Below are 22,963 nucleotides of genomic sequence, written 5' to 3'. Positions count from 1 at the left end.
ACTGAGTGCGGATATGCGGCGAGTGAATGAAGGTATCTCTACTTCGACATTGAGTCCAAGTCGAGACGTCGAGAGCAGCAAGCATCAGATGAGCTTCGCGACTGCTCTCTTCGGCGATATAATCCTGATTATATCGGTGATATGTTAAAGTGGCACATGTGAGTGATCGTTCATCGTCACCACCCTCCACTCTGCCTGTCCTCTCGAATGCTTTAACGTCTTTCGCAAGATTATGGCTGCTCAGCATCGCGACAGAGGTGTAAACTGACACGAATTCAGGATGACATACCTGATAACGGCTCGGGGAGGGGCGACAGTCTCCTTCCCTCTTCGTCAGACCTCAAAGACACAGCTCTCATTCTACCACACTGCCAGGTCGACCACTCCCCTTCTCGTTGGCTCTCCCATCGTCGCCCTGCCCCGTGCTACCTATTTGAGATCAACGAGGAAAATCCGGGGCCAGTCATCCTGTGCCTTGGCCTTCCGATCACACTCTTCCAGATCTCTTCCACCCGCTCAACAAGCTTCCTATGCTCGTCTTCGGCCTGTGATCGATACATTCGAAGCTCCCATCGATTGGGCCGTAGCTTATGGGAGCGGGGTCATCAAGCAGGCCGAGAGGAAAGAAGGCGATGTGAGTCTGTCCCACCGAGCAGCTTATGAGTCAGTTCTCTCAGGAGAACGCAAGCTGATGAGGGCTGTAAAGCCTCCGCCCTTGACAGATTTTCTCCTTTCCACACCGTCGGCTGTCGACTTTCATAGTGTCAACCTCAGACAGAATCCCTCACACTATCCGCTTTATGCTCGTCTGATGGGTGGAGAAGGTGTCGCTTGGGCTCAGGAGAATTTTGGAGCAGGAGTATGGTATGTGACCATGGTCAACGTGAATGGATTAGTGAGTGCATTCGAATTCACAAGCGGTCTATCTGCACGTTTCATGTCCAACTCAAGTCAACGTAGGATGTGAAATACGGTGTGATCTCGTCTTCCACCCTTCAGGCCGATCTCGAAGAATGGACTACCTTTTATCTTTCTGGAAGATTACACAAGCCCGTACTACCCCTCCTCTTATCCCCTTCCGCGACTTCCCTCGGCCGAGCCCTTGAATCAAACCTTCATTCCGCTCTTTGCGTCTCTTTGATCCTCTCTTCGCCATCTTTTACCGAGGATGAACTGTGGGAGACGATAGCGGGACTGAGCTACTCGGGAGATCCGAGGATGAGTGTTCCCGGGGCGGAAAACCCGGAAAAAGTGAAGAATATCGTCAAGGGGAAAGGAGCGAGACAGGGTTTCAGAGAGATGTACGGACCTTTCCTGAAACCTCTAGGATTGAGATGGGAAAACGAAGAGAAAGAGTGGGACGTTGATAGTGAATGGGTGTGGAGGGGTGAAGGTGAAGAAGTCATATTAGTGAGTGGACCTGCCCGTCTTGCATGTCGACTACCTGAATTGATGGACGATGAATCTGACCGACAGCAACCCGATACACCTGAACATGCTGCGGCGTTAGCAACGCATATGCCTATCAATCTAAAACGAGCAGTTGCCAAGCATTACTCTCCTCTGCAAAATAATCTGGGTACTGCAAGGGAGAACGAATATTGGTTTGAACCGGTCCAAGATTGGACTTTCACATCGGCCGTTTCGGAAGGTGAGCCGATCGCTCCTTACCAATGTCTCAACCTCCTCGCCAAGCTTGCACTCGCTGATCTACCGTATGTCCGCAGAATTGCGAAGAATCATCGGACGTCCAGCTTTGAGACAATCGGTCAAGGGTCTGTTCACAGCTGGACCTATCAAGAGTTTCTATTACAGTTTGGCAAAAGTCAGGAAATGGCTCAGCGGAAGAAAACAGATACTACCCCCTTCACACAAGCTGAAGAACCAAGATGGAAAGCAATGAGCCAGTCTTGATTTGTAGGAGTAATACCCAGCATATATACATATACCTGACACCCATAAAATGGGTGTGAATAGGACGCAACGAGAGGAATGGAGGTTCGTACGCGTTTGCATGTATTAGTCTACAATATAGAAATTGCTCTTCCTTTCTCGCCTGTCAACGCCGTCTGAAATCGTGCCGGGCCATGCACGCTTATCACGCCTGGAGAACACGATCGAAAGTCTCTCCGCGAACACTACCACCTCGCATAGAAGTTTTGACGTTCTGGATGAACGCTTCTCGATTACGTCGAAGGTCTTCGGCAGCATCTACAGGTCTGATCAGTACACTGTTTGTCTGTGAGACCGCAGAATAGCAACATACCTTTGTTCAGTGGGTCATCAGGGTTGCTAGAGGAGAGGAATGTCAGCGGGGTAACGGACTTACGGGTGAGGGACAGGATGGAAAAAGGTCAATCGAGAACACGTACGGTTCGAGGAAGAGATACTGAATGCCAATCATGACAGACGATAAGTTGAGGACGGGTTTCCAGTCTTCTCGAAGGATGTTTCTGTTTCAGTCGAGCGACATGTCAGCCAGCGAACTTTCATAGGCTTGGGACAGTGTACCGATCTCTTCCGGCACAAACACAACCTTGGTGGCCGTGTTTGATGGGCAGCGCAGGCACCATGTTGAGGAGACGAAGGACCTCACTCACAGACAGACATTCCCCTCCAGATCCAAATTAGGATGATAGATCTTCTGGACACATCTCACCTTAGGTGGTTCGTGAGGATAGTTCGCATTGATAGCAAAGGTGAACTTGAACACTCCGCCTTTGTAGATCCCTTCATCCGGAGTAATGGTGAGCGTGAAGTTGAGGACGTCGGCTAGGTCGGGGAACTGCGTTGTCATTGTGGAAGGGAGTTCGAGCTCGGTCAGATCTGCAAACGCGAGCGGTATGATATAAGATAGGGTTAGATCATATTATGGTCAGCAAATCGTCCCCTCGAAGAACGGCATATAGTTCGTTGGCGCGTCTCCAACAAAGACACAGGCAGGGGTTGAAGACAACTCGACCAGCCCACCTTTCTGCACTCGTAATTGTGCCGCGGTCATCTTCGGCTTCTTCTTCGCTGCCGCCTCCTCATTCTTCTTCACCGACCAGAGCTGAGGACGGTGACGTCGGTGTGACAGTGTGACAGTGTTGATTGGGTGGAGATAAGCGGTCGTTGGTAAAAGGGCGAGCATGAGTCTCGATCGAATTGATAGTGATTGGGATATTTCGGTCGATAATTGGGGGATCATTGAGAGATGGAGGAGATGCCTTGATCAGCACATGGATTGGCTGAAAGGTGAGAGGAGGTGGCAAACAAGAGAATGACATACCTTGATCATGTTGCTTTCGACCTTTTACAATATACTATTCGGTGTATGTAGGGAGAGGTTGTCGTTCTTGTGAGTATAAGTGAGAAGGACCTAGATACTCTTGCTTGACAGACCGAACGTAGGAGAAAAAACAAGGAGAGAAAGATGGTGGAGAATAGGCAGGTAGACCGGTAGATAGATAGCATGGATCGTGTAAACCCTTCGTTCCTTCGTTCACCTCCACTTGATCCACTACGTATTTTCTGAAACGGTCTCTCTCATTCCTGTTCATCTGATCGGTCACATCCATCAATACCTCCAGCCCCAGGTTCAACACACAACTATGGCGTCTCAACAAGCTGAAGCGGGTCCATCAAGAGAAGGATGGCATACAGTGTGAGTCACCGCCTTCCCCGAGCTCGGTAGTCACCTTCTTTGGACCGACCTTCCACACAGTCAACTATCCCACGTTATCTCACCCTTCCGGATAGATAGCCTCAGTGATAATCAGTACTGACGTATCTACTACCTACTGCGATCTCACAGTATTCTTCGAATCCCCTTCTATACCCCTGGACATGCGCAATTAGCCAGCAAAGCAGTGGACGTCGATAGGGAGCAGAATGGTACATTTGTGTTCCGCGAATTACAAGTGGAAGATGATATCTTGGTTGTGTAAGTGGGACTGGGGACTTTCTTCTCTTCTCCGCTGGCAATTCAAATGGACCGAACCGCTCTCATTCCCTTCTGCCCTTATTTCATCCCGTTATGATCTTAGGAACGATGATCTACCTCTTGATCTATCACCCCCACTGACCTTTTTCGCATTTCCGTAGGAGCTACGCCGCAACGACCGTCCGACTCCTCCGACTAGCCACCAACTCCTTCTTATCATCCATAGATCTCGTCCTTCGCACCATGGCGTCTTTTGCCCCTGATCCATCGGACATTCGACCGACAGACGAGGATTTGGCACGAGTACGATCAGAGGCGAACAGAGTGTCGGGGGGCGGGAAGGGTATCGAGCTGAAAGGTGATGGGAAGGGCGCAGGGAGTGGAGAGGAGGTTAGATAGCTGTGTATATGAACGTTTGTCGCATTGGCTGTTTTGCTTTGCTTCTTCTGGCATTTGGAGAGTCACCCCTCCCTGTTCCATCTCAAAGGTGTATGTCCAAGCGCTCGAAGTGCGAATGAGAGGACTTGTTCACGCTCCGACACTGGCTCAAGTATGTCCTTCCTGTCTCAGTCAAGCAGTAGTCTGGACGTCTCGAAGCGGGGTAACTCGACCTCCCTGGCGACACCGATGAGACTAACAGCACATCGCAGTGTGGGCTGAATGTAAAGAGACAGATTACAGAGACCCGACTCCCGGTAAACTGTGCCATCGTGAAACGGCAGTCCATTTCCTTTCTCGAACAGGTCGCCATGTCATGCAATTCATCATCACTTTCACCCACTTTAACTGAAAAGCTTGTTGACACTCATGTTGCCCTCTGCATTCTTCTTCAATACCTTCGCCACCGCCATCTCAAAATCCTCCTGACCCACATATTGCCGTCTCTCTCGGAGGGCGTACATACCTGCATGCCAGAGTTGATGGTCAACTCCCGAGCTGCAACAGTCTCGAACATGAATTGAATAGGGCGGGTCCACTCACCAGCCTCGGTGCAGATACCCCTCACTTCGGCACCTGAACAGTGACCCATCTTTTCAGCAAGCGATCGGAAGTTGATTCCTCTTTGGAGGGACATCTGTAGCAGATGCACTGTCAGCTGAAACCTCTGGACTACCAACGCCATTCCCTAGGACATACTTTTCTCGAATGAATTTTCAGAATGGTGATTCTCGCCTCAGGGTTAGGGGGGGGGAATTCGATTTTTCGGTCGATACGTCCTGGTCGGAGCAGGGCTGAATCAAGAATATCTATACGGTTGGTAGCCATGATGACCTGATTGGTGATAGAATTAGAGAGTCAGCTTTGCTCGGTGTTTCCATCTTATTAAAGACGAGGAAAAGGCGAAAGCTGATAACTCACCTTGATGTTCTTGGTCGGCTCAAATCCATCCAGCTGATTCAACAATTCCATCATGGTTCTTTGAACTTCTGAATCTCCACCCCCGCCACCTTCACCTCCTCTCGAGGAACCGATGGAATCAATCTCGTCCATGAAGATGATACTCGGCGCATGTTCTCTTGCCATTACGAATAACTCTCTGACCATCCTACTTCCCTCTCCGATATATTTCTGCACCAGTTCACTTCCCGACACTCTAATGAATCGACAATCCGTGTGGTGTGCGACCGCTCTTGCGAGCAATGTCTTTCCTGTTCCGGGAGGACCGTAGAGAAGCACACCTTTAGGCTGAGCGATACCGAGGGACTCGAAGAGTTCCGGATGTTTGACAGGTAATTCGATGACCTCTTTGATCTCCTTGATCTGCTTGTCAAGACCACCAACCATCTCATATGTGGAATCTGGGACCTTCTCGACCATCATCAGGGACACCAAGGGATCAATCTTGTTCGGAAGGATAGAGTGGAGAAGGTATGAATCGGCTCGAAGGGCGACTCGAAGGTTGGGGGTGAGGGCCGAGATTGGGATATCAGGGGAGAAGTCCACGACTAGATAATACATCAGCTAATCAGCACACGCAATATGCATGTGACCTTAAGCTGACGTACCGTATTTGCCTTCCGGCTGCACCTTGACCAAAACCTTCTTCCTGCCCATCACTTTGACCACTTCTCCAACATAACTTCCAGATTCCTGAAGCACTTGCAATTCCTCTCGCAGTAGTCGTACTACGTCAGTCGGTAGTCAGCTTGTGGACGACCACTATCGTAGACAGCTGGATCACACACCTCTTGTGTTGAGAGCATTTCTCTGAGCTTCCAAACGTCGCAAGTTCTGAGTCTTCTTGGTGATATCCAACTCGGCGGCTTCGATCTTGTTCTGATAATACGTCTAGGACAGAATGATGTCAGTCTGCCACCTCCGATCGAGTCGGGAAACACTAATTTCGAATGGCAGACTCATGCGGGTGATACACTCACCTTGATACTTCCTGCTCCAGCTGATGCAGCCTTGAGGGGCTTTTGCGTTGCCACGGCCATGGTGTATAAAGAATTGGTAGATGGAGTAGTTGGCCTACTGGATAGCGATGAGAAGTGTCTTGATACAAGCGGTGCGGTCGAGGAGTGACTTGACTTCTCCGACAGGGAGTGAGATGCGAAGCGATCTATGTGTGTGATACAGCTGAATGCGTTGAATGAGTATGCGAAGAGGATGAGGGAGATGGGATGGATGTGATCATCATCGTTTGAGCAGCAGCAGCACCAGTGAATCAACGACGACGACGACGCGTGAGCCAGAAGTGTGATAACGTATGGCGAATGATTTGCCACGTCATTGATCGCTTTGGCCTGACCGTCTTCAGGACGTCGTTGTTATTGTTGAAACGCTGTCCCAATCTAGCAGCATCCGTACACTTTGAGTGAAGGACTTGTACAAATCAGCTGCATACTTGTACAACATGACATTACGACATGACGACTCATCACGGTGAGTGTTATACTCCGCCATTTCGAGGAGAGAAGTCACTGATATGTCAGATCCACCTTTAGCAGATCAACCATTCTCATGTTCATGTTCTCGGTCCTCCTCTTTTCAGCTCCTGTCCATGCCGACCCAACGCAGTCATCGACCTCACAATGGATCTACACGCCATACGAGGCATATCATGACTCCCTCGTAGGAAGAGCGAGGACGAAACCTGAATATATAGCTCATCCAGCCGGAGATCTGGTTTGCAGACCGTTTGGAGAATGTTCCCCTTGTCCGCGTGACGAGGTGAGTTGGTCGTTTTATGATAACCCAGCCAGAGGATGCATTTGCATGCACTCTGGTTCTGTCTGTTCCTCATGGACGTGGACTACATCAGCCATGAAGCTGTATCGTCCGCTTGGGCATAGTTGACCATAACTTCGGACCCGTAGCTCGACCAACCATTCTGCTTGCCTTTTGGGAACAGACGATTACTACATTGTATCCCTGCAGCAAGCGCAGATAGTCCGTCAACATCTTCGCAAGGTGGAGAAGTACCCGCATGGGAAGCTTGTGGGAAAGTGATCAAGAAGGAACGGCAAGATTATTGGGAGTTTGTGGTAAGTCTTGCTCGATAACTGCTGAGTGCGAACAGTAGGCGTATCGAAATGGTATAGAAGAGCTGACAGTGAATTGCTGCTGCTAGACCGCGAATTTACTATTCCTCATTGTGGCTCTCACCATATTATGGGCGAGAACATCGGCTTTGGCAACGGAGCAGTATAGGCAATTGGCAGCGAGGATAGGTATACCTGGGGGAGGCTGGGTGAGATGATATTATTTGTTGTTGTTTCGAATTTCCTATCTGATCTGACGATCTCTGATCAAAGTCTTGACACGAGCATCCAGTCATCGATCGGGCACTTGCTGCAAGGGGGGCGAGCAGTGTCCAGCTGACTGCTCTATTCTACTCCTGAATGCCGTCGAAGGCAGGATCGATGAAGCAGTACATCTTATCGCATTATGTCGTAGATTTTAAATAATTGGAAGCCTTGATCTTATCTCGATTCCTGAAAAGTCATCAAGACATTAGCTCACGAGTCGATGATCTGAGGGTTCATCTCGCACTTACAGATTCTTCAGCTTCTTCTTCTCCTTTCCCACATCGAACCCTTGTTCCCCCTCTTGACTGAGATGCACCTCGTTCTCTGCAGCCTTGTGTGCCTTACTGGTATCGTCCAATAATGTCCATAACCAGGAAGGATATTGATCGTCCGGTAGGGCAACAGGATCAGGTTTATCCTTTAGGATGGACAGTCCGGTGAGTGTTGTTCCGGGCAAACAAGATGAGAGAGCTGTAGCAGAGGTTTTAGCTAGTTTCGACGACGGTGGAGATTGGAAAGATCGATGGCGGGATTGTTTACCTTTGGGTGTTTTAAGTTTCTTGGGTTTGGAAGTGGAGGAAGGAGCCGAGGTAGAAGATGACGATGAGGCCGTTGTTGAGCAAGAGAATGAAGCGACACCAAGACGGACGGTCTGGGTCAAGCCCCTTGGTGCGGTCCGAGATACGAGTGCGGCGAGAGACATTGAAGGGTATGTATGGCTGTAGTATGGCTGATGATGTCAAAGATGAATGAAATGTACAAACGAAGTACTGGAGAAGCAGTATCAAGGAGTTGGAAATCTCACCACTAACGGTATGACGTGGCAATGAACCTCTCACTCGTCAGCTTGCGACCGCTTATCAATCCGCAATGATTGGGTACGCGTCGCGTCTCAAAAGTTGAACCACCACCACTGTCCGTCATTTCGATAGATCTCGCATCACACCTGTTCTCTGCTTGACCAGCTGCACACCAATACGACCGGTGTGTTATATCGTCACACAAGATGGCAGAACCAAGTCCAGACGCAATCTCTTCTGTCCCATGTCATCTCAGCGGTGTGACGAGGGTCTGTTTCTCACCGGACGGAGCGTGAGTTGACTTGTAATGTTCCAAGTCCGTACAAGTATTTGATAGCTGATCCGGTCCTTCGTGTGGGATTTGGACAGTGCAATATTCACGGGTGGTTCAGACTGTCTGGTTAGGATACATAAATCCAGTGATCCAGATTCTGAGCCTGGTTTTCATGACAATCATTCGGACGCGGTCACTTCGCTTACATGCTCGGTGAGCTGCCGCACTTTGAGTGCAAGGAACACATACACTATGTGGCTAACTCGCAGCGTTTCCAAAGAACACACATCTTATTTCTGCCTCGGTTGACAATATCGTCCGTTTGTTCTCATACCCCGAAAACGAATTTGAAGGCTTCCTCACAAGATCTTCCGGGGTACCAATAAGATGGGTCAGCGTCGATCAAGCTGGAGAGAGAGTGGCTGTCTGCAGCGAGTGAGTTCGGGCAGTGCAGCCGCCGGGCACAGTCGCATACTCTCACAATCACATCTGAGTGAGCTGACGAGCTTATCTTCAGTGACTTGCTCGTCAAGATCGTACACGTGAAAGATACTACCAGAGTAGCTCTGTTGTCAGACAACAACAAATCAGTGAGATCAGCAACATGGGACCCAACGGGGAAATACTTGGTAGGTCAGCTCCGTGGATTTTGCAGTTCTTCGGATTGGGTGCTTATATCTTGCTCCATAGACAACAGCGTCCTGTGATGGCAAACTAAAGGTGTACGACACCTCTGGGTCGACACCAGTATGCCTGAAGATAATGGAGGGAGTCATTGCTTCCAGTGAATCAGAGTGAGTTATATGGACTTTCTTCGAGGCACTCTGGCACTTGCTGACAGGCTATGCAGCTCTACGACATCATGCTATGCTCAGTGGCATCCTTCGGGAGCGTACTTCGCGGTGCCTACGCGGACTAATGGTGTGTCAATCCCAGCGGTCAACTGCACGGAGACTTAACCAAGCTTACGATCTGAATATCGGCAGACATCGGCATCATCACTCGAGACGGCTGGACGAAGCAGACGACTTTCACTCATGATGGACCAAAAGCTGTGGGTTCATTCATGTTGGGATCCTACGCATTGCTAATCAAGCTCAAGGCTATCGGCGAACTCGCTTGGTCGTCCAACGGAAAGTATTTGGCATCATCTTCAGGCTCAACAATATATATTTGGGCCACCGACTCTCGACAAGTCATCGCTAAACACGCCAATCCTGAAGGCTCCGTCTCCGGTCTCGCATTCTCCCCAACTTCTAATCTTATCGCATATACTTCTCTTGACGGAACTTTCCATAGATGGACGAACCCTATCCCTACAGATCTGCCGGATCCTTTCACCTCTGAAGCTGTTCAGGCGAAAAACTTAGATAGGCTATTGGATGACGAGTTCGGCGACGAGGAGCTGGACGAGGACATTCAAGAGAAAGGGGAAGATCTGGAGGATGACGGGCTGTTTGGAGATGACGGATGGATTGTCGACGATGATGGTGGCTATGGCAAGGACGACGACGAGAAAAAGTGGGCAGTAGGAAGGACGGAAGTCGGTGAGTCGGCGGCCATTCCAGTAAAGAAAAAAACTAACTCCCCGGAAAGTCAATGTTACCAAGGCGCAAGGGCCATTCACACCAGGAAGTACTGCCTTCAAGAACAAGAAACGATATCTTGGTAAGTCGCAATGGACTTGGGGGCTTAATCATGTCAGTCTAGACGCTGATACGTCGTGTAGCCTTCAACATGATTGGAGTCATCGATGCCACTGATCAAGAAACGCACAACGTCGTAAATGTCGAATTTCACGACAAATCAGCGCGAAGGGGGTACCACTTCCAAGATCACAACAAGTACACGATGGCTGCACTCGGAGAACAGGGCATCGTGTATGCTGTTCCCTCTGAAGCCGACCAATCGTCGACGGTATACTATCGGCCGTATGATTCCTGGGCTTCCTCATCAGATTGGTCGGTTTCGCTTTTACCAGGAGAGGATGCCTTGGCGGTCGCTGCTGGGGGCGGACCTAATGCCGATGGAGGTATGGGGTGTGTGATCGTCGCGACAAGTAGCGGCTTCGTAAGAATTTTAAGTTCCAGCGGAATTCAGCGGTATGTTTGGAGGCTGGGAGAAGAAGTGATCGGTATGGCGGCAGGGAGAGAAAGGGTGATTGTGGTGCACAGAGAGGGAGGTACGAGTCTAGATGGTGAGCTGTCTTTCTCGAAAAAGCACTACCATATACTAACGATGGGGAATCGCAGGCTGTCAAAACTTGAGGTACACCTTGATGGACCTGGATACATTCGAGATCTTACAAGAAGGCCGTGTACCATTACCGAAGAAAGTCACTCTTACGTGGATTGGGTTCACTTCGGACGGAGTGAGTGCAACAATTACGGTGCCGCTGCCAGCTTAGTTGACGGTTCTTCAGGCCCCCGCAATCTATGATTCTGCTGGACTGTTATCCACTCTTGACCGACATCGACGTCCAGGCCAGGCAAGATGGGTTCCTCTACTTGATACTGCATCTCTCCGACGCGAGGGCAGACAGGAAATTTATTGGCCGGTTGGCGTAACGGCGACTCATTTCAATTGTGTTATGTTGAAGGTAAATCATCCAGTAAAGGTCATGCGAGCTTTGAAGCTGATAAACACCCATATCATAGGGCTCAGAAAAGGAGCCATGGTTCCCAAGACCACTGATTCAGGAGGTGGAGATGCACATGCCTATGCTGAACATGGATAATCAGCAAGGAAAGCTAGAGGAAAGGTATGTTGATCTGCTGCGCTTAAAAGCTGTCTCTGACTTGTGCACGATAGTCTGGTTCGTGGTCATCTCACCCTCTCAAATCTTATCGACTCATCCGACCTCGATGTTGACTACCTGGTAAAAGAACGCGAGATCGCGTTAGACAAGGAGATGCTCCAACTTGTTCAAGGAGCTTGTAAAGCCGACAACTTGCAGCGGGCGCTGGATGTCGCGCGACTGATGCACAATCCCGGTACAATCGAAGCTGCCGCGAAAGTCGCGGCGTTCTACCATCTTCCGGGACTGCAAGAAAGAATACAAGGAGTAAAGGCTGAAAAGGAGCGAAGAAAAAAGGAGAAAAAGTCGAGAGCTCGACCGCAGCAAGACTACTCTCCCGTTCCAGTCGGAGGCGCAATGAATGTTCCCGGTGCCGGTCCATCGTCTACAGGAAGACAATTCAATGATTTCGCTCCTCGTGCTGGTGGAGCAAGGCGGTCTTTCGGAGGCGTGAATCGGGATTCGACGCCCATGTCATCTGCACCAGTATCGACCTATATACCTGAGACTCCGGGAAATGAGGTGGAGATGACACCGTTCCCAGAAACGAGGGCTCGATCTACATCACCAGAGGCAAAGAGGAGGAAGTTGAACGAGGAGAGTGTGGCCGACACCGAAAATGAATTCGTGATGCCTGCTCCTGCACCGGCGAAGAAGAGAGGTGAAGAGTACCCATTTCCACAATCTTCGAGTGAGTGTTCGTATGCTATGGGGCGTCTCAATTCTTCCGAACAAGCAAGCTGAGTGCGTTCGATGTTGTAGCTGCACTTAAGAATCCGTTTGCGAAGAAACAAGCGGGATCCAATCCGTTCGCCAAGCCTTCCGGAGGTTCGAAACCCCTTGACGCGATCAAGAGTACCAGTTTCTTCGAACGAGTGGACAATATCGAACTGAGCGGTGCTCCGAAAGGTCAGTCGATCGTTTTGTCAAAGTCGATCACTAAATGCTGATAAGTGATAGCTTCAGCGAAAACCAAGAACGGGGCTACAAGCAAAGGAAAGAGCAAGGACGCGAATGGCGCTGGAAAACAGACAACACTCTTCGGAGCGGGCGTGACGAAAAAGTCTCTTCCTGTGCCTGTGCCCAAACAATCAGGAGAATCTTTTACTACAGAAATGAATGAAGAGGAGACAGAAGATGTTGAGGAGACTATGAGAGATGACTCGCCCCCTACCACAGGAATACTGGAGGAGAGCAATGTGAGTTAATCGTGTCAAGTCTGTTACGTTTCGAGGTGGTGAGGTGTGTGCTAACGATGTGAGATAGGTTCAACCGATGTTGAGTCCCGAGGAGATGGAGGTGGAGTAAGGAAATCGTGTAGCGCAACGAGGAGCATATGGTCTGATTTCTCTAAAATTGGTTGTGCAGTGCGCGGTCCTTATGTATGCATGTTTGATCTTCTTCTCAACGATACTCACACAAATCGTACTGGTTAAATTCGCCTTTATTGCGCAGAAATAATGGGCGTGATGTTGAAGACTGACTGCGTTTGTGATGAGATACCCTCGATGATGGGTTGCCGCGACTGAAACACTGATGGGAAGCGGTCATACTTCCTTTGACTGGGTTCTCCCTAGGCTCTTTTATCTGCGATCGTCTCCTTTGGGACCTTCCCTTGGTAGTGCCAACATACTAATATGGTGCTGATTGGTGGTCAATAAAAGTGTACGCAAACACATCTTGAAGATGTACCTCTTTGCCACTCTTTTAGATCCAAACACGAGTCCAGGGTGCGATCAGATCGCCAGGTAGATAGCTAGCCCCACTTTCAAGCTGTTGCTCTCGATATCGACTTGACCAAGAAGTATCAGCTTACCTACGAGTCAGTGAGCAAGAGCGGCCAAGCAGACCAGCTCGGTCGCGACGACGAAACACGATGGTCTCTCCAGCGATAGCCGTACGAGAGGCCATCATCCCCGTCGCTTTGGTGTTCGCAGTGATCCTCGTCTCTCTGATCACTTTCGTTATTGGAAGGGTACGACAAAGTAGGAAAAAGAGGGACGATGATCGGAAAGAGAAGGAGAGGAGGAAGAGGGAGAAAGAGGATAAGAAGAGGGAGAAGGAGACGAGAAACAGGGAGAAAGAAACGAAGGAGAAGAAAAAGGAACAGGAGAAGGAGAAGGAGAAGAAGACAAGGGCTGAGAAAAGAGAGGGTGAGAAACAGAAGTCAAAGCAAAAAGACAAGAAGAAGACGAAGAAGAAGGATGAAACGAAACTTGCCGAGAATCCGCCAACATCGCCGCTTGGTATGGGGGGAGGTGGCGGAAGCGTCGGTGTTGAAGATGCACGTTCTTCTATGAACGTCTATAAGTTACCCGGTGACAGGGAAGTGATCGTGAATAACGCTGAACAACTTGCCTACACTCTGAGATACCATCCCGACTCCCCACCGCCTTCTGGCACAGGAACGATACCGTCTCCTATCACGACACGTCGCGGTCCTGGTTCTGGTCTCACCTTTTTCGGAGGAGTCCCCCTATCTCCTACTTCTCCCGTTTCGACTCTACCCTCTACACCGTTACTTCATGGGGAATCAGAATCCGAACGAGAAGACATATCACTGCTTCCAGGTGCCCCTGGGGAAGTACTTTCATTCGGTCAAGTTGGAGTAGGATTGGCCACTCCCAAGACTCCAGGTCTGACAACATTCATAGAAACAGAAGAGATACAAACTCCCGTGACACCTTTAGTCATCAGTTCCAATTCATCGAGTCCAATCACTACCGCTCCGCTCACGGGTGATTCTCTCGATCTCGACGTGATCCCCCTGAAGATCCTTCGACCGGCACAGATCTCACACGTGTTTGCGGATCAAGGTTGGGATCCATGGATCTTCACGTCACCTCAGCCTGCTCAGACGACTTTCGTGCCACATGATGAAGAGAAGGCAACTCTCAGCCCCTTGAATTCGAAAGACATAGTGGTGAACTCTCCTATGAGAGTGCGTTCTGATCTTGCTGGGCCGGAGGATAAAGAGATTAGGAGACCAAGAAGACTTTCAGAAATCCTGGGTATGGAAGGGATTACCGAGAGTCTCGGATCAGGTCTGGATGAAGGGGATAGGTTCAATCCTACGAAATTTGGCGAATTCGCTCATCTTAAAAGGAACGCCAAAACTTTCTTTGATGAAGGTGTACCTATCAAGGTCGACCTGTCAAATCCCAATGCTTCACCTATTGTGAGTCTTCTGTATGCAAACGTGTGCCCAAGACACAAGATTTGACTATATCAAGAAGCTAATCACCCTTCCAACCGCTTTCAGAGTCTGAACGCTCGCTTCCTGAGAGATCCGGAGAGTCCGGGATCGCTCAGAGTTGCAGAAGGATTGAGAAGAGGTGTGAACTCAGCTGTACGTGATCTAAACTATCACCATCTCCCAACCATTTCAGTCCTTCGAATCAATCTGAATGACAACGATGATCTGACTCGAACATATCCAGGAAATACCACAGCCCGAAACAAACGAAATTTTGCCTCTAGGGGTATGGACCGAGCCAGAAAAGAAGACAGAAGGGAATGAGAAGAAGAAACCAGTACCTATCACTGTACCCAAAGTTGAACCTATCATTCTGTCCCCAATCAAAAGCTCCGAGAAGGAGAAGGCGGAGGTGAAATTGGACAAGAAGGCTGCACCGATCAAACAGGGTGTCAAGACAGTATCCCCTGGTCCTCCTGTGACTGTTGCAGAAGATGAGAAAGCCAAGACGAAGGCACTGAGAGAGGAGGCGGAATCGGAAGCGGAAGACATCAAGCTGAAAGATGTAGGGAGGCAGGGAGATGTAAAGGTAGGAAAAGAGAAGGCGACGTCTAAAAGAACGAAGAAGGTTGAAGTTGGTGCGGAAGGAGAGAAAATGTCTGAAGTAGAAACGCTCAGCTCCAAAGAGAAGACCAAAAAGAAAAAGAAGGAGAAGGCCGGCAAGATAGAGAGGGAGGATATTGAGACGATCGACCCTGCTACAGGAGAGACCATCAAAGCAGCTGAGGAGTCGAAAGATGAAGAGGTTGCACCCGTAACGCTACAAGATCGCTCTGTCGTCAAGGATCGAGCAATAGTGGATGCTTCGAAGTCTGACAGAGAAGAGATTGAGGGACAGAAAATCAAAGAGAAGAAGAAGGACAAAAAGAAAAACAAAGTTGCGGATGATGAACCGGAGATTGTAGAGATCATCGGTCCTGAGGGTATGAAATCGGCAACGAAGTCAAAGACCTCCGAGGCAGGGGAAGAGCAAGCTCAGAGAACAATCAAGGTGCTCGTTGAGAATCCAAATCAATCCCAGGAGGTCGAAGGGGGAGAGGGGAAGAAGGCAAAGAAACAGAAAAAGAAGGCATTGAAATCAGAAGATGAGGCGGGAAATGTATCGGGCGAGGAAGCAGAGGGTGTAGGACCGAAGAAGAAAAGCAAGAAAAGGAAGAAGGTCAGAGAGGAGGGAGACGAAGGTGTCGATGAAGGAGAGGAGGAGCTCATAGGGGAAGATGGAAGAGACGTTGCCAAGCAGAAGACGAAGAAGAAAAACAAACAGAAGATTATGGCCGTGGCGAAGGGAGAAGAGGAAGAGGAAGAATCAGAGCGGTATCAGGGTTACACGGATCTGAATGGTAGAGCGAGACGTCGACGAATTGACGATGATGATCCAGATTACTCGAATCTGAGAATCAAGAAAAATAAGGCTGGGGGGTATGGAGCGAACGGGCGGGCATTCGATCTGGAGGATGAAGACGAGGGATATTACAATAACGAGCGGGCTAGAGGCCGGTATGATCCTTTCAAAGACAAACAGGACATGCGGCAACAGCAATTCTTGCAAGACACGCAGGAACATCAGTTGCAACGACAAGGGCAAGAGCTATCCCTTGGATATCCTCACAACACCCAGCCTGTACAGCACGAAGCTACAAATCGTGCTCAGAGGGAACACAGCATTCGTCCTCAACACGGAGTACCTGGATCTCCTGAGGAGAAGGCTTTGACCTTGGAAGAAAGGCAAACCCTTGCTGAAAAGCGGATGGAAAAGCTAGGTCAAGGAAGTAGAAACAAGAAGAAGAAGAAGAGAAAGGATCAAGAAGAGGAGAATTCATCGGATGAAGTCGGAACGAGTGAGGTCGAACGAGAAGCACCCAACGAGAAGAAGGTGAAGGAACCCAACAAGAAGATAGGAGTCGCCGGTCCCGGGCACATACTTGGCAAGTCGGGTGCCGTCGAGGGAATAGAGAACAGCGAGAAGTCAAAGGAAGCAGGTCCTCAAAAGGGATCTGAGGAAGATGGCATATCAGAGGGGAAAGATTCAGAGGCGACGAAAGAAACAGAAGAGAGGGAGGCGATGAGGAGGGAGCTCATCAGGGAAAGATTGATACAGAAGGCGAGGATGGCACCTGTGACTCAGAGTGAGTGTCGGCACCCCGCTTCCCACCGCACAATCCGATGAGTGCTGATATAGTCAATCTGATAATCTGACCAGAACAATTGTACAAGCCAGAGAAACCTGCAGGACCTAATGAGAAGAGCCGAGAAGAATTCCAAGCGAATCTTGAGCATCGAAGAATGGAACCTGAGCAGAAGTCTGAGGAAAGGCAAACGACTGTACAAGAAGAAGGACCAGTGGAGGTGCCAGCAACTCCTGTCGAGGGGAGACCGAATGAGGACCCTGGTTCACAAGATCAATCAGTTACAAAGCCTGCTTCCACATCTGCCGAACCTGTGACTGTTGGGGCTAGGCGGGAGGAGGCTAGCACGGCTTCGCAGCCCCTAATTGAGACCCTAACAGATATAGACGCTCTCCCGGAGAGGAAGCAACCAGGGCCCATTTCAGTTAAGCCCTCCCAAACAGCTACAAACAATGAAGACGCAAGAGTGTCCACTCATCATGACGATGACATGAATTTTTCGGACACTCACCGGAAGCCGGAAGGACCACCCATTCTTCGGGACGGTCCACAGACACCTCGTAACGTCGAGCCCAAGATCAACGAATCATTGAGCAGGACCGTAAGTGATGATCCCCCCCTGGGATTAAGACCGATCCGAAAGGACAGACTCCACCACTCCGGATTGCAAGATGGTCTGGAATCGCCATTGACTACGCATCTGATCGATGAGGATAAACCGTCAGGAAGTGATGTTGCTAGAGTCAGAGCCGGGCTTGCCCCAAAAGCTCCTTTCCCCCAACACGAGCGTCAAAAGGAAGGAGTTGAAAAGGGGATACCTACAGGCTCTAGCAAACTTCCGGGCCATGGCAGGATCGACAGAGTGAGTTTCGATTCGACCACGATCGCTGTGAGAAGAGCCATAACTGACAATATGGACTGGTTCAGTCACCCGAACATGAGAATGAAGATACTCGCCAGTCCAGTCCCCACAACGTGCCGATCACATCTAGGAGGGAAAACCTGTACCAAGATGCGTCGCCTCAGCATTCACGCCTCGCCCTTCCTTCAACATCGGACATCGACGAAGATAGCGAACAAAGTCCATCTCAGAAGAAAACAAACCCAAACGGTATATCCATCCAGTCTACAACCGGCTCCCCGGCCAAGTCAAGACCAAACGACATAGCACCTGAGTTTGAAGAAGCTAAATCCCCAACTGGTAGAGTTCCTTTCAAGGCTCTCGGCTATACTACGGCGCAAGCGACAATGGACGATGATCACCGGTACTCCGATGGAAATGCTTTGATTCGACGTCAGGATGGTGTCAATGGGCAGGAGAGAGTACCAATGACGGCACAGATCCTCCAGCCAGGTGGAAAGCCCGACGAGAGTGCTGCTCTTGCTCTTGCGGATATCGTGACCAAACCTCCCAGACCAAGACGAAGACTGGGTGAAATCATCGATGTGTCAGAAGTCACGTCCGACGAAGACAAGGACGATCTTGCTAGACAGGGCAACCTCCCCAGTTCCGAGAGCGCTCGTTTTGACCAGACCGTTGCTGCTCAGAGAGAATCACAAGCTATCGAGGAAACATCTGACGAAAGAGGGTCGTCAGTCGCCCAGACGAAAGGTGGAAGCATTCCCATACGTCTAGCTGAAGAGTCGCAACAGAGACCGGAACGGTGGTCAGCTCAAAGTGACGAGACTGTAATTGCTGAGCAAAGTGGTTCAGAAAGAGCGTCTGATTGGGAGAGCATGCGAGAGGCGGTCAGAAAGAATCCCGAGCTGAGGGCACAGTTTGAGCAGAGGGTATTGCAGAGACAAGCGGAGTGGGAAGAGGAGAATGGGGTTCCACCAAACGAGAGGCTGTTGAACAAAGTTGCCGGTCAGATTGGGGCTCAAAGAAGAGCAAAAGAATACAGAGATGGTCAGAGTGATTCAGGGTACGATTCGGCGGACCCCGAGACTCCTAGAAAGGAGAAGATGATAGATCAGTCAGGTGGAGAGGATGGTAGCACACTCACAACCCAAGGGGAGATCGCTTCCTCTCGGCAACAGGATGGGAAGGGCAAGGGGTCACATGAGGACAGCGAGAAATTAGGAAACGACTCGAACCAAAAGCAATCAAATAAGCTGACAGTCGTTGGTGATCGAACGGGACACGACGACGGACAGCTGGTATCGAAGGACAAAGTTTCAGACGGTCCAGAGCATCTGGAGAATTTGGAGACCCAAGCTGTTGCGGCGAACGTCTTTGGACATGAGGGCAGGCGACACAAAAAGGGTGGCAAAGAAAGTAAGCAAGATCGTGGCGGACTCAGCGAGGCCGTTGCCGTTGGAGCAGATGCAGAAAATGACAGGGTCAAGCGAGCGAATGCGGCCGAGGGTAGAAGAAATGAAGAAGACAAGTTGTCAAGGCGTCAAGAGAGGTCGCTGGAAAAGCAGCAGCGACAACAAAGCAAGAAGACCGGTGAATCTTCAGCCGGACGACTTTCACACGATTATGTAGACTTCTTCAACTCGTCTGTTTCGCTGAATCCCGCTAATCTTTTCAATTCTTCCTGGCAAATCGTCAAGAACGCTCCGTTCTGGTCAGTCTTCTCATTGATCACCATGGGCGTCTATGTTGAGGTCTCGAGACAGTTATACGAGATGCTGGTGCTTGCCTCTGGGGCATCTGCGCTTGCGAAACGAGCGGAGGCGGCTGGTGATTCGACACCGATTGACCTCAACCTTACTAGAAGCTGGTTTTCGAAATTGGTCAAAGACATGTCTTTTGATTCGACAGCCTTTTTCACCTTGATTAACATGTGGAGTATCGTCTGCATCCCTCTCATAGGTGTGATCATCCATTTAACTTTGGAGAGCGCCGCCCATCCCCGTCCATCCCGTTCTTGGCCTCGACCTACTGTCGGACACCTGTGGCACCGTTTCACAGACACTTGTCAGTCGATCGTTCGTGTCGTCCTCCTCGATCAGCGACTATATGGTATCATGACCTTCATCAAGAAAACCACGAGGTGGACCTTGTTGCGCTCCGTCATATTCCTCGTTCAACTTGCCGGTGTGATATTGGTCTTGAGACAGACTATGAGTCTGGCTTATATGGCCGGAACTGGTTTAACACTGGGTCCGTCAGCAATGCCAGACTACCTCCTGACAGAGAAAGCCATTGCAGGAATCGCGAAGAACATCGATGGACAAGGCATGATCGCGATCGTGAATTTCGTCCTGATTCTCATGGTCATCAACCTCACCGCGGCATGGTACGCCCTTCTCCATCCCAAGAGATCGAGATTCAGAGGCCCCAAAGGTGGAAGGGGTACCATCAAGTGGATTGCGATGATCGTCATCGTCGCCGCTTTCGTGGGATGCCTAGTCTACTTTAGAGAGATCGCAAGTCTCGTAACGAAGGAGACGGGAATGTCAGCCGAGTCTGGCGACGTGCTCATCCTTGGAGCCAATCTGATGTGTGTTGTGCTCGTGCCTGCGATGGGGTACGTCGCGTATGAGTTGGACGGAGTATGGAGGACGCATCTGCGAGGACAGGATATATTCAAAAGGCGAGGATGTTTCAGAAGAGCAATCTGAGTGGGGCGAGTTCATTATTCAGGTTGTGTCATTTTTGTAATAGCAACGCTGCATCACGATTAGTGGAATTGTGAAATATTGTAATGAATGGATCAGGGATATTACAATTCTGGTGTCAAATGCATCCCGGTGGAGGTCCTGCCGAATGTTGATGTCCGTTCAAGAGTCCCATTTCGAACTTTCGTTCTTCTGCAACAACAGGAAATTACCAATCAATGATCTTTCGGCAAGCATGACGACCCCGCCCATCCTCATACTAGATAATGGGGCGTATGAAATCAAGGCTGGGTTATCAGGCTTGGACTGGGAGCCGAGGTGAGCAATCACCCCCCCCCCACTGGTACTGGTCAAGATGCCATGGCATTGACGCTTGTGTCTTTGGTACAGGGTGTTTCCTAATTCAATAGCAAGATCACGGGCCGAGAGAAAGGTGTATGTAGGCGATGAGATTGAGGACTGTAGGGACCTCTCGGGTATAGTCTACAGGAGACCATTCGACAAGGTCAGCTCCTTCGTGCTTCAAACGCTCTATGCAGAGGGATACTCTTAGCTGACTCGCTCGAATAGGGAATGCTGGTGAACTGGGATGCAGAGAAGATCATATGGGACAGACTGTTCTCCCCTGTGGTGATGAACGTGGGTCTCTGTTTGCTTCTGGAACTCGATTTATCCCAGCTGAGACCGTTTTCGAACCTAGATCAACCCTACCGAGACGTCTCTTCTCGTCACAGAGCCATATTTTAATCTCCCCAACATTGCCGAGACGTACGACCAGATGGTGTTCGAAGAGTGGGAGTTTTCAAGCTACTTCAGATGTACTCGTGAGCTAGACGCATATCCTGCATAGGCAGGACAAAATTGACCATTTGTATCAGCTGCTGCTCTGATACCGTACGGCGGCCTGTTTGAGAACGATCAAGGTATATCGCCGGAATGCATGGTCGTGGTCGATGTAGGATACTCCTATACCCATGTCATACCTTTGAGGGATGGACAAATTGTCTGGGAACACGTGAAGAGGTCGGTATCGTCCTCGGCCTCCAGTGCGTTCAAGCTGAAAGTAAGGTATAGAATCGATGTCGGAGGGAAACTCCTCACAAACCATCTCAAACACCTCATCTCGTTCAGGCAATGGAACATGATTGACCAAACTCATGTCGTCAACGAGGTACGAGAAGCTTGTGGATACGTCAGCATGGACTGGAGAGGCGATCTCGAGAGGTGCAAGTGAGTATTTCAGTTCCGCCTCTCCTCATTTCCAGGCCTTACAGTCGCAGTGCCATGGATACGAAACTGAAGATTGGCTGGACATCGCTAGACAAAATCCGAAGCACAACGACATAGTCCAGGAATACGTCTTACCTGATTTCTCAGCCAGATCGACCTCTCGGACGGGATACATTCGTTCTGGACCGAACGCAACACCGCCAGAGGATAATGCGCAGGCACCGACCAATGACAATGAGCATGGTCGTTCCGCGCAGGTGGATGAGGAAGAGCAAGTATTATGGATGGGCAACGAAAGATTCGCAGGACCAGAATTGCTCTTCAGCCCTTCAGATATCGGTCAGTCGTGATCACTTCACTGCCGATGGTTTCCGATCATAGTTGACGTAAGATACTCAGGTTTCAAGCAATCGGGCCTGCCTGAAACGATAGCATATGTCATATCATTGATGCCAGAGGAGTTACGGGGAATGTTCTGGGCGCATATAGGAATCTTTGGAGGGCTTGGTAACATAGAGGCTCTTGGCGAAAGATTGTGAGTGTATGATCCTCTGGCTATCAGGGTATCATTGCCGTTGACTGTGACCCGCAGAGAAAGAGATTTGCAAGCATTATGTCCTGTTGAATATGAGATTGGTATCTTCGAAGCATTCGAGTGAGCTATATAGTCGTAACCTGTACCACAGATGACACCAGCTCACATGCTTGAACAGTCCCGCAAGCCCTCCGTATGTGTCTGCCACCTCCTTGACGTCTTCTGAGATCTATCTCTCGACGTATCCCGTCACACGCGCCGAATATCTCGAACATGGCTCTTCCATCTGTCGACGGCGATTTGGCGGTCCATCGTATAATCTCAATCCTCCGGGATTCACCAACGGAGATATTGGCGGTGATCTGAGTGATGACGAGAGGGAGCGACGTTACGCCATGGGTATAGAGAGCAAGAAGGGCAAAGGCAAGAGAAAGATGGAAGAAGAGGAAGTCACTAGTGGTAATTGGGGTGGAAGACGGCGGCGAGCCATGGGAGCAATGTAGCGTGTCCCAGGAGATAGGCAGAAGGCAGTTGTACGACCATCATCATGTACATTTTCATCATGCATTGACATTTGGGTAATCACTGTCTTGATAGTTTAAGCTTACATGCAGTTTCATTGTATTCAATGTTTGGGTTATACTTTCCAGATGCGAAAGTGGGGGATGGATCTTTTCATTTGACCCTGAGGGAAGAGG

General features: G+C 49.8%; 9 protein-coding genes across 9 annotated transcripts; 6 read left to right on the top strand and 3 right to left on the bottom strand.

Moving 5' to 3' along the window:
* Nucleotides 1-280: 280 nt before the first annotated feature.
* On the top strand, nucleotides 281-1,903 carry IAR55_005296 (uncharacterized protein; the record flags this gene model as incomplete). Its single annotated transcript, XM_066948388.1, has 5 exons — nucleotides 281-634; nucleotides 707-895; nucleotides 961-1,410; nucleotides 1,477-1,651; nucleotides 1,728-1,903. 5 exons carry the CDS (start codon nucleotides 281-283, stop codon nucleotides 1,901-1,903), a joined length of 1,344 nt encoding a protein of 447 aa, XP_066800956.1.
* A 195-nt stretch (nucleotides 1,904-2,098) lies between these two features.
* On the bottom strand, nucleotides 2,099-3,133 carry IAR55_005295 (uncharacterized protein; the record flags this gene model as incomplete). The annotated part of the gene is made up of 5 exons (XM_066948387.1): nucleotides 2,099-2,211; nucleotides 2,267-2,292; nucleotides 2,373-2,453; nucleotides 2,601-2,826; nucleotides 2,971-3,133. The coding sequence occupies 5 exons, from the start codon at nucleotides 3,131-3,133 to the stop codon at nucleotides 2,099-2,101; spliced, it is 609 nt and encodes a 202-aa protein (XP_066800955.1).
* A 460-nt stretch (nucleotides 3,134-3,593) lies between these two features.
* On the top strand, nucleotides 3,594-4,324 carry IAR55_005294 (uncharacterized protein; the record flags this gene model as incomplete). Its single annotated transcript, XM_066948386.1, has 3 exons — nucleotides 3,594-3,646; nucleotides 3,797-3,925; nucleotides 4,087-4,324. 3 exons carry the CDS (start codon nucleotides 3,594-3,596, stop codon nucleotides 4,322-4,324), a joined length of 420 nt encoding a protein of 139 aa, XP_066800954.1.
* Nucleotides 4,325-4,707: 383 nt separating this feature from the next.
* Nucleotides 4,708-6,363, bottom strand: IAR55_005293 (26S protease regulatory subunit 8; the record flags this gene model as incomplete). The annotated part of the gene is made up of 8 exons (XM_066948385.1): nucleotides 4,708-4,829; nucleotides 4,907-5,000; nucleotides 5,063-5,197; nucleotides 5,285-5,373; nucleotides 5,605-5,871; nucleotides 5,932-6,051; nucleotides 6,112-6,214; nucleotides 6,304-6,363. The coding sequence occupies 8 exons, from the start codon at nucleotides 6,361-6,363 to the stop codon at nucleotides 4,708-4,710; spliced, it is 990 nt and encodes a 329-aa protein (XP_066800953.1).
* A 419-nt stretch (nucleotides 6,364-6,782) lies between these two features.
* On the top strand, nucleotides 6,783-7,628 carry IAR55_005292 (uncharacterized protein; the record flags this gene model as incomplete). The annotated part of the gene is made up of 4 exons (XM_066948384.1): nucleotides 6,783-6,811; nucleotides 6,877-7,099; nucleotides 7,246-7,413; nucleotides 7,500-7,628. The coding sequence occupies 4 exons, from the start codon at nucleotides 6,783-6,785 to the stop codon at nucleotides 7,626-7,628; spliced, it is 549 nt and encodes a 182-aa protein (XP_066800952.1).
* Nucleotides 7,629-7,814: 186 nt separating this feature from the next.
* IAR55_005291 (mitochondrial 54S ribosomal protein mL54) lies at nucleotides 7,815-8,380 on the bottom strand (the record flags this gene model as incomplete). Its single annotated transcript, XM_066948383.1, has 3 exons — nucleotides 7,815-7,863; nucleotides 7,926-8,148; nucleotides 8,218-8,380. 3 exons carry the CDS (start codon nucleotides 8,378-8,380, stop codon nucleotides 7,815-7,817), a joined length of 435 nt encoding a protein of 144 aa, XP_066800951.1.
* Nucleotides 8,381-8,683: 303 nt separating this feature from the next.
* Nucleotides 8,684-12,856, top strand: IAR55_005290 (uncharacterized protein; the record flags this gene model as incomplete). The annotated part of the gene is made up of 17 exons (XM_066948382.1): nucleotides 8,684-8,769; nucleotides 8,847-8,964; nucleotides 9,032-9,186; nucleotides 9,269-9,380; nucleotides 9,442-9,545; nucleotides 9,602-9,672; nucleotides 9,738-9,805; nucleotides 9,854-10,298; nucleotides 10,348-10,419; nucleotides 10,481-10,948; nucleotides 11,004-11,122; nucleotides 11,174-11,350; nucleotides 11,409-11,512; nucleotides 11,563-12,239; nucleotides 12,311-12,457; nucleotides 12,509-12,747; nucleotides 12,815-12,856. The coding sequence occupies 17 exons, from the start codon at nucleotides 8,684-8,686 to the stop codon at nucleotides 12,854-12,856; spliced, it is 3,204 nt and encodes a 1,067-aa protein (XP_066800950.1).
* A 568-nt stretch (nucleotides 12,857-13,424) lies between these two features.
* IAR55_005289 (uncharacterized protein) lies at nucleotides 13,425-20,503 on the top strand (the record flags this gene model as incomplete). Its single annotated transcript, XM_066948381.1, has 5 exons — nucleotides 13,425-14,726; nucleotides 14,811-14,897; nucleotides 14,989-16,930; nucleotides 17,005-17,792; nucleotides 17,858-20,503. The coding sequence occupies 5 exons, from the start codon at nucleotides 13,425-13,427 to the stop codon at nucleotides 20,501-20,503; spliced, it is 6,765 nt and encodes a 2,254-aa protein (XP_066800949.1).
* A 232-nt stretch (nucleotides 20,504-20,735) lies between these two features.
* IAR55_005288 (actin-like protein ARP6) lies at nucleotides 20,736-22,768 on the top strand (the record flags this gene model as incomplete). The annotated part of the gene is made up of 10 exons (XM_066948380.1): nucleotides 20,736-20,818; nucleotides 20,891-21,005; nucleotides 21,071-21,139; nucleotides 21,201-21,324; nucleotides 21,379-21,523; nucleotides 21,575-21,730; nucleotides 21,822-22,069; nucleotides 22,130-22,265; nucleotides 22,323-22,385; nucleotides 22,444-22,768. The coding sequence occupies 10 exons, from the start codon at nucleotides 20,736-20,738 to the stop codon at nucleotides 22,766-22,768; spliced, it is 1,464 nt and encodes a 487-aa protein (XP_066800948.1).
* Between the last annotated feature and the right edge of the window lie 195 nt (nucleotides 22,769-22,963).

This window comes from Kwoniella newhampshirensis, chromosome 11, assembly GCF_039105145.1.
Source record: "Kwoniella newhampshirensis strain CBS 13917 chromosome 11, whole genome shotgun sequence".
Taxonomy (NCBI): Eukaryota; Fungi; Basidiomycota; class Tremellomycetes; order Tremellales; family Cryptococcaceae; genus Kwoniella; species Kwoniella newhampshirensis.
This window is presented reverse-complemented; position numbering and strand designations above follow the sequence as displayed.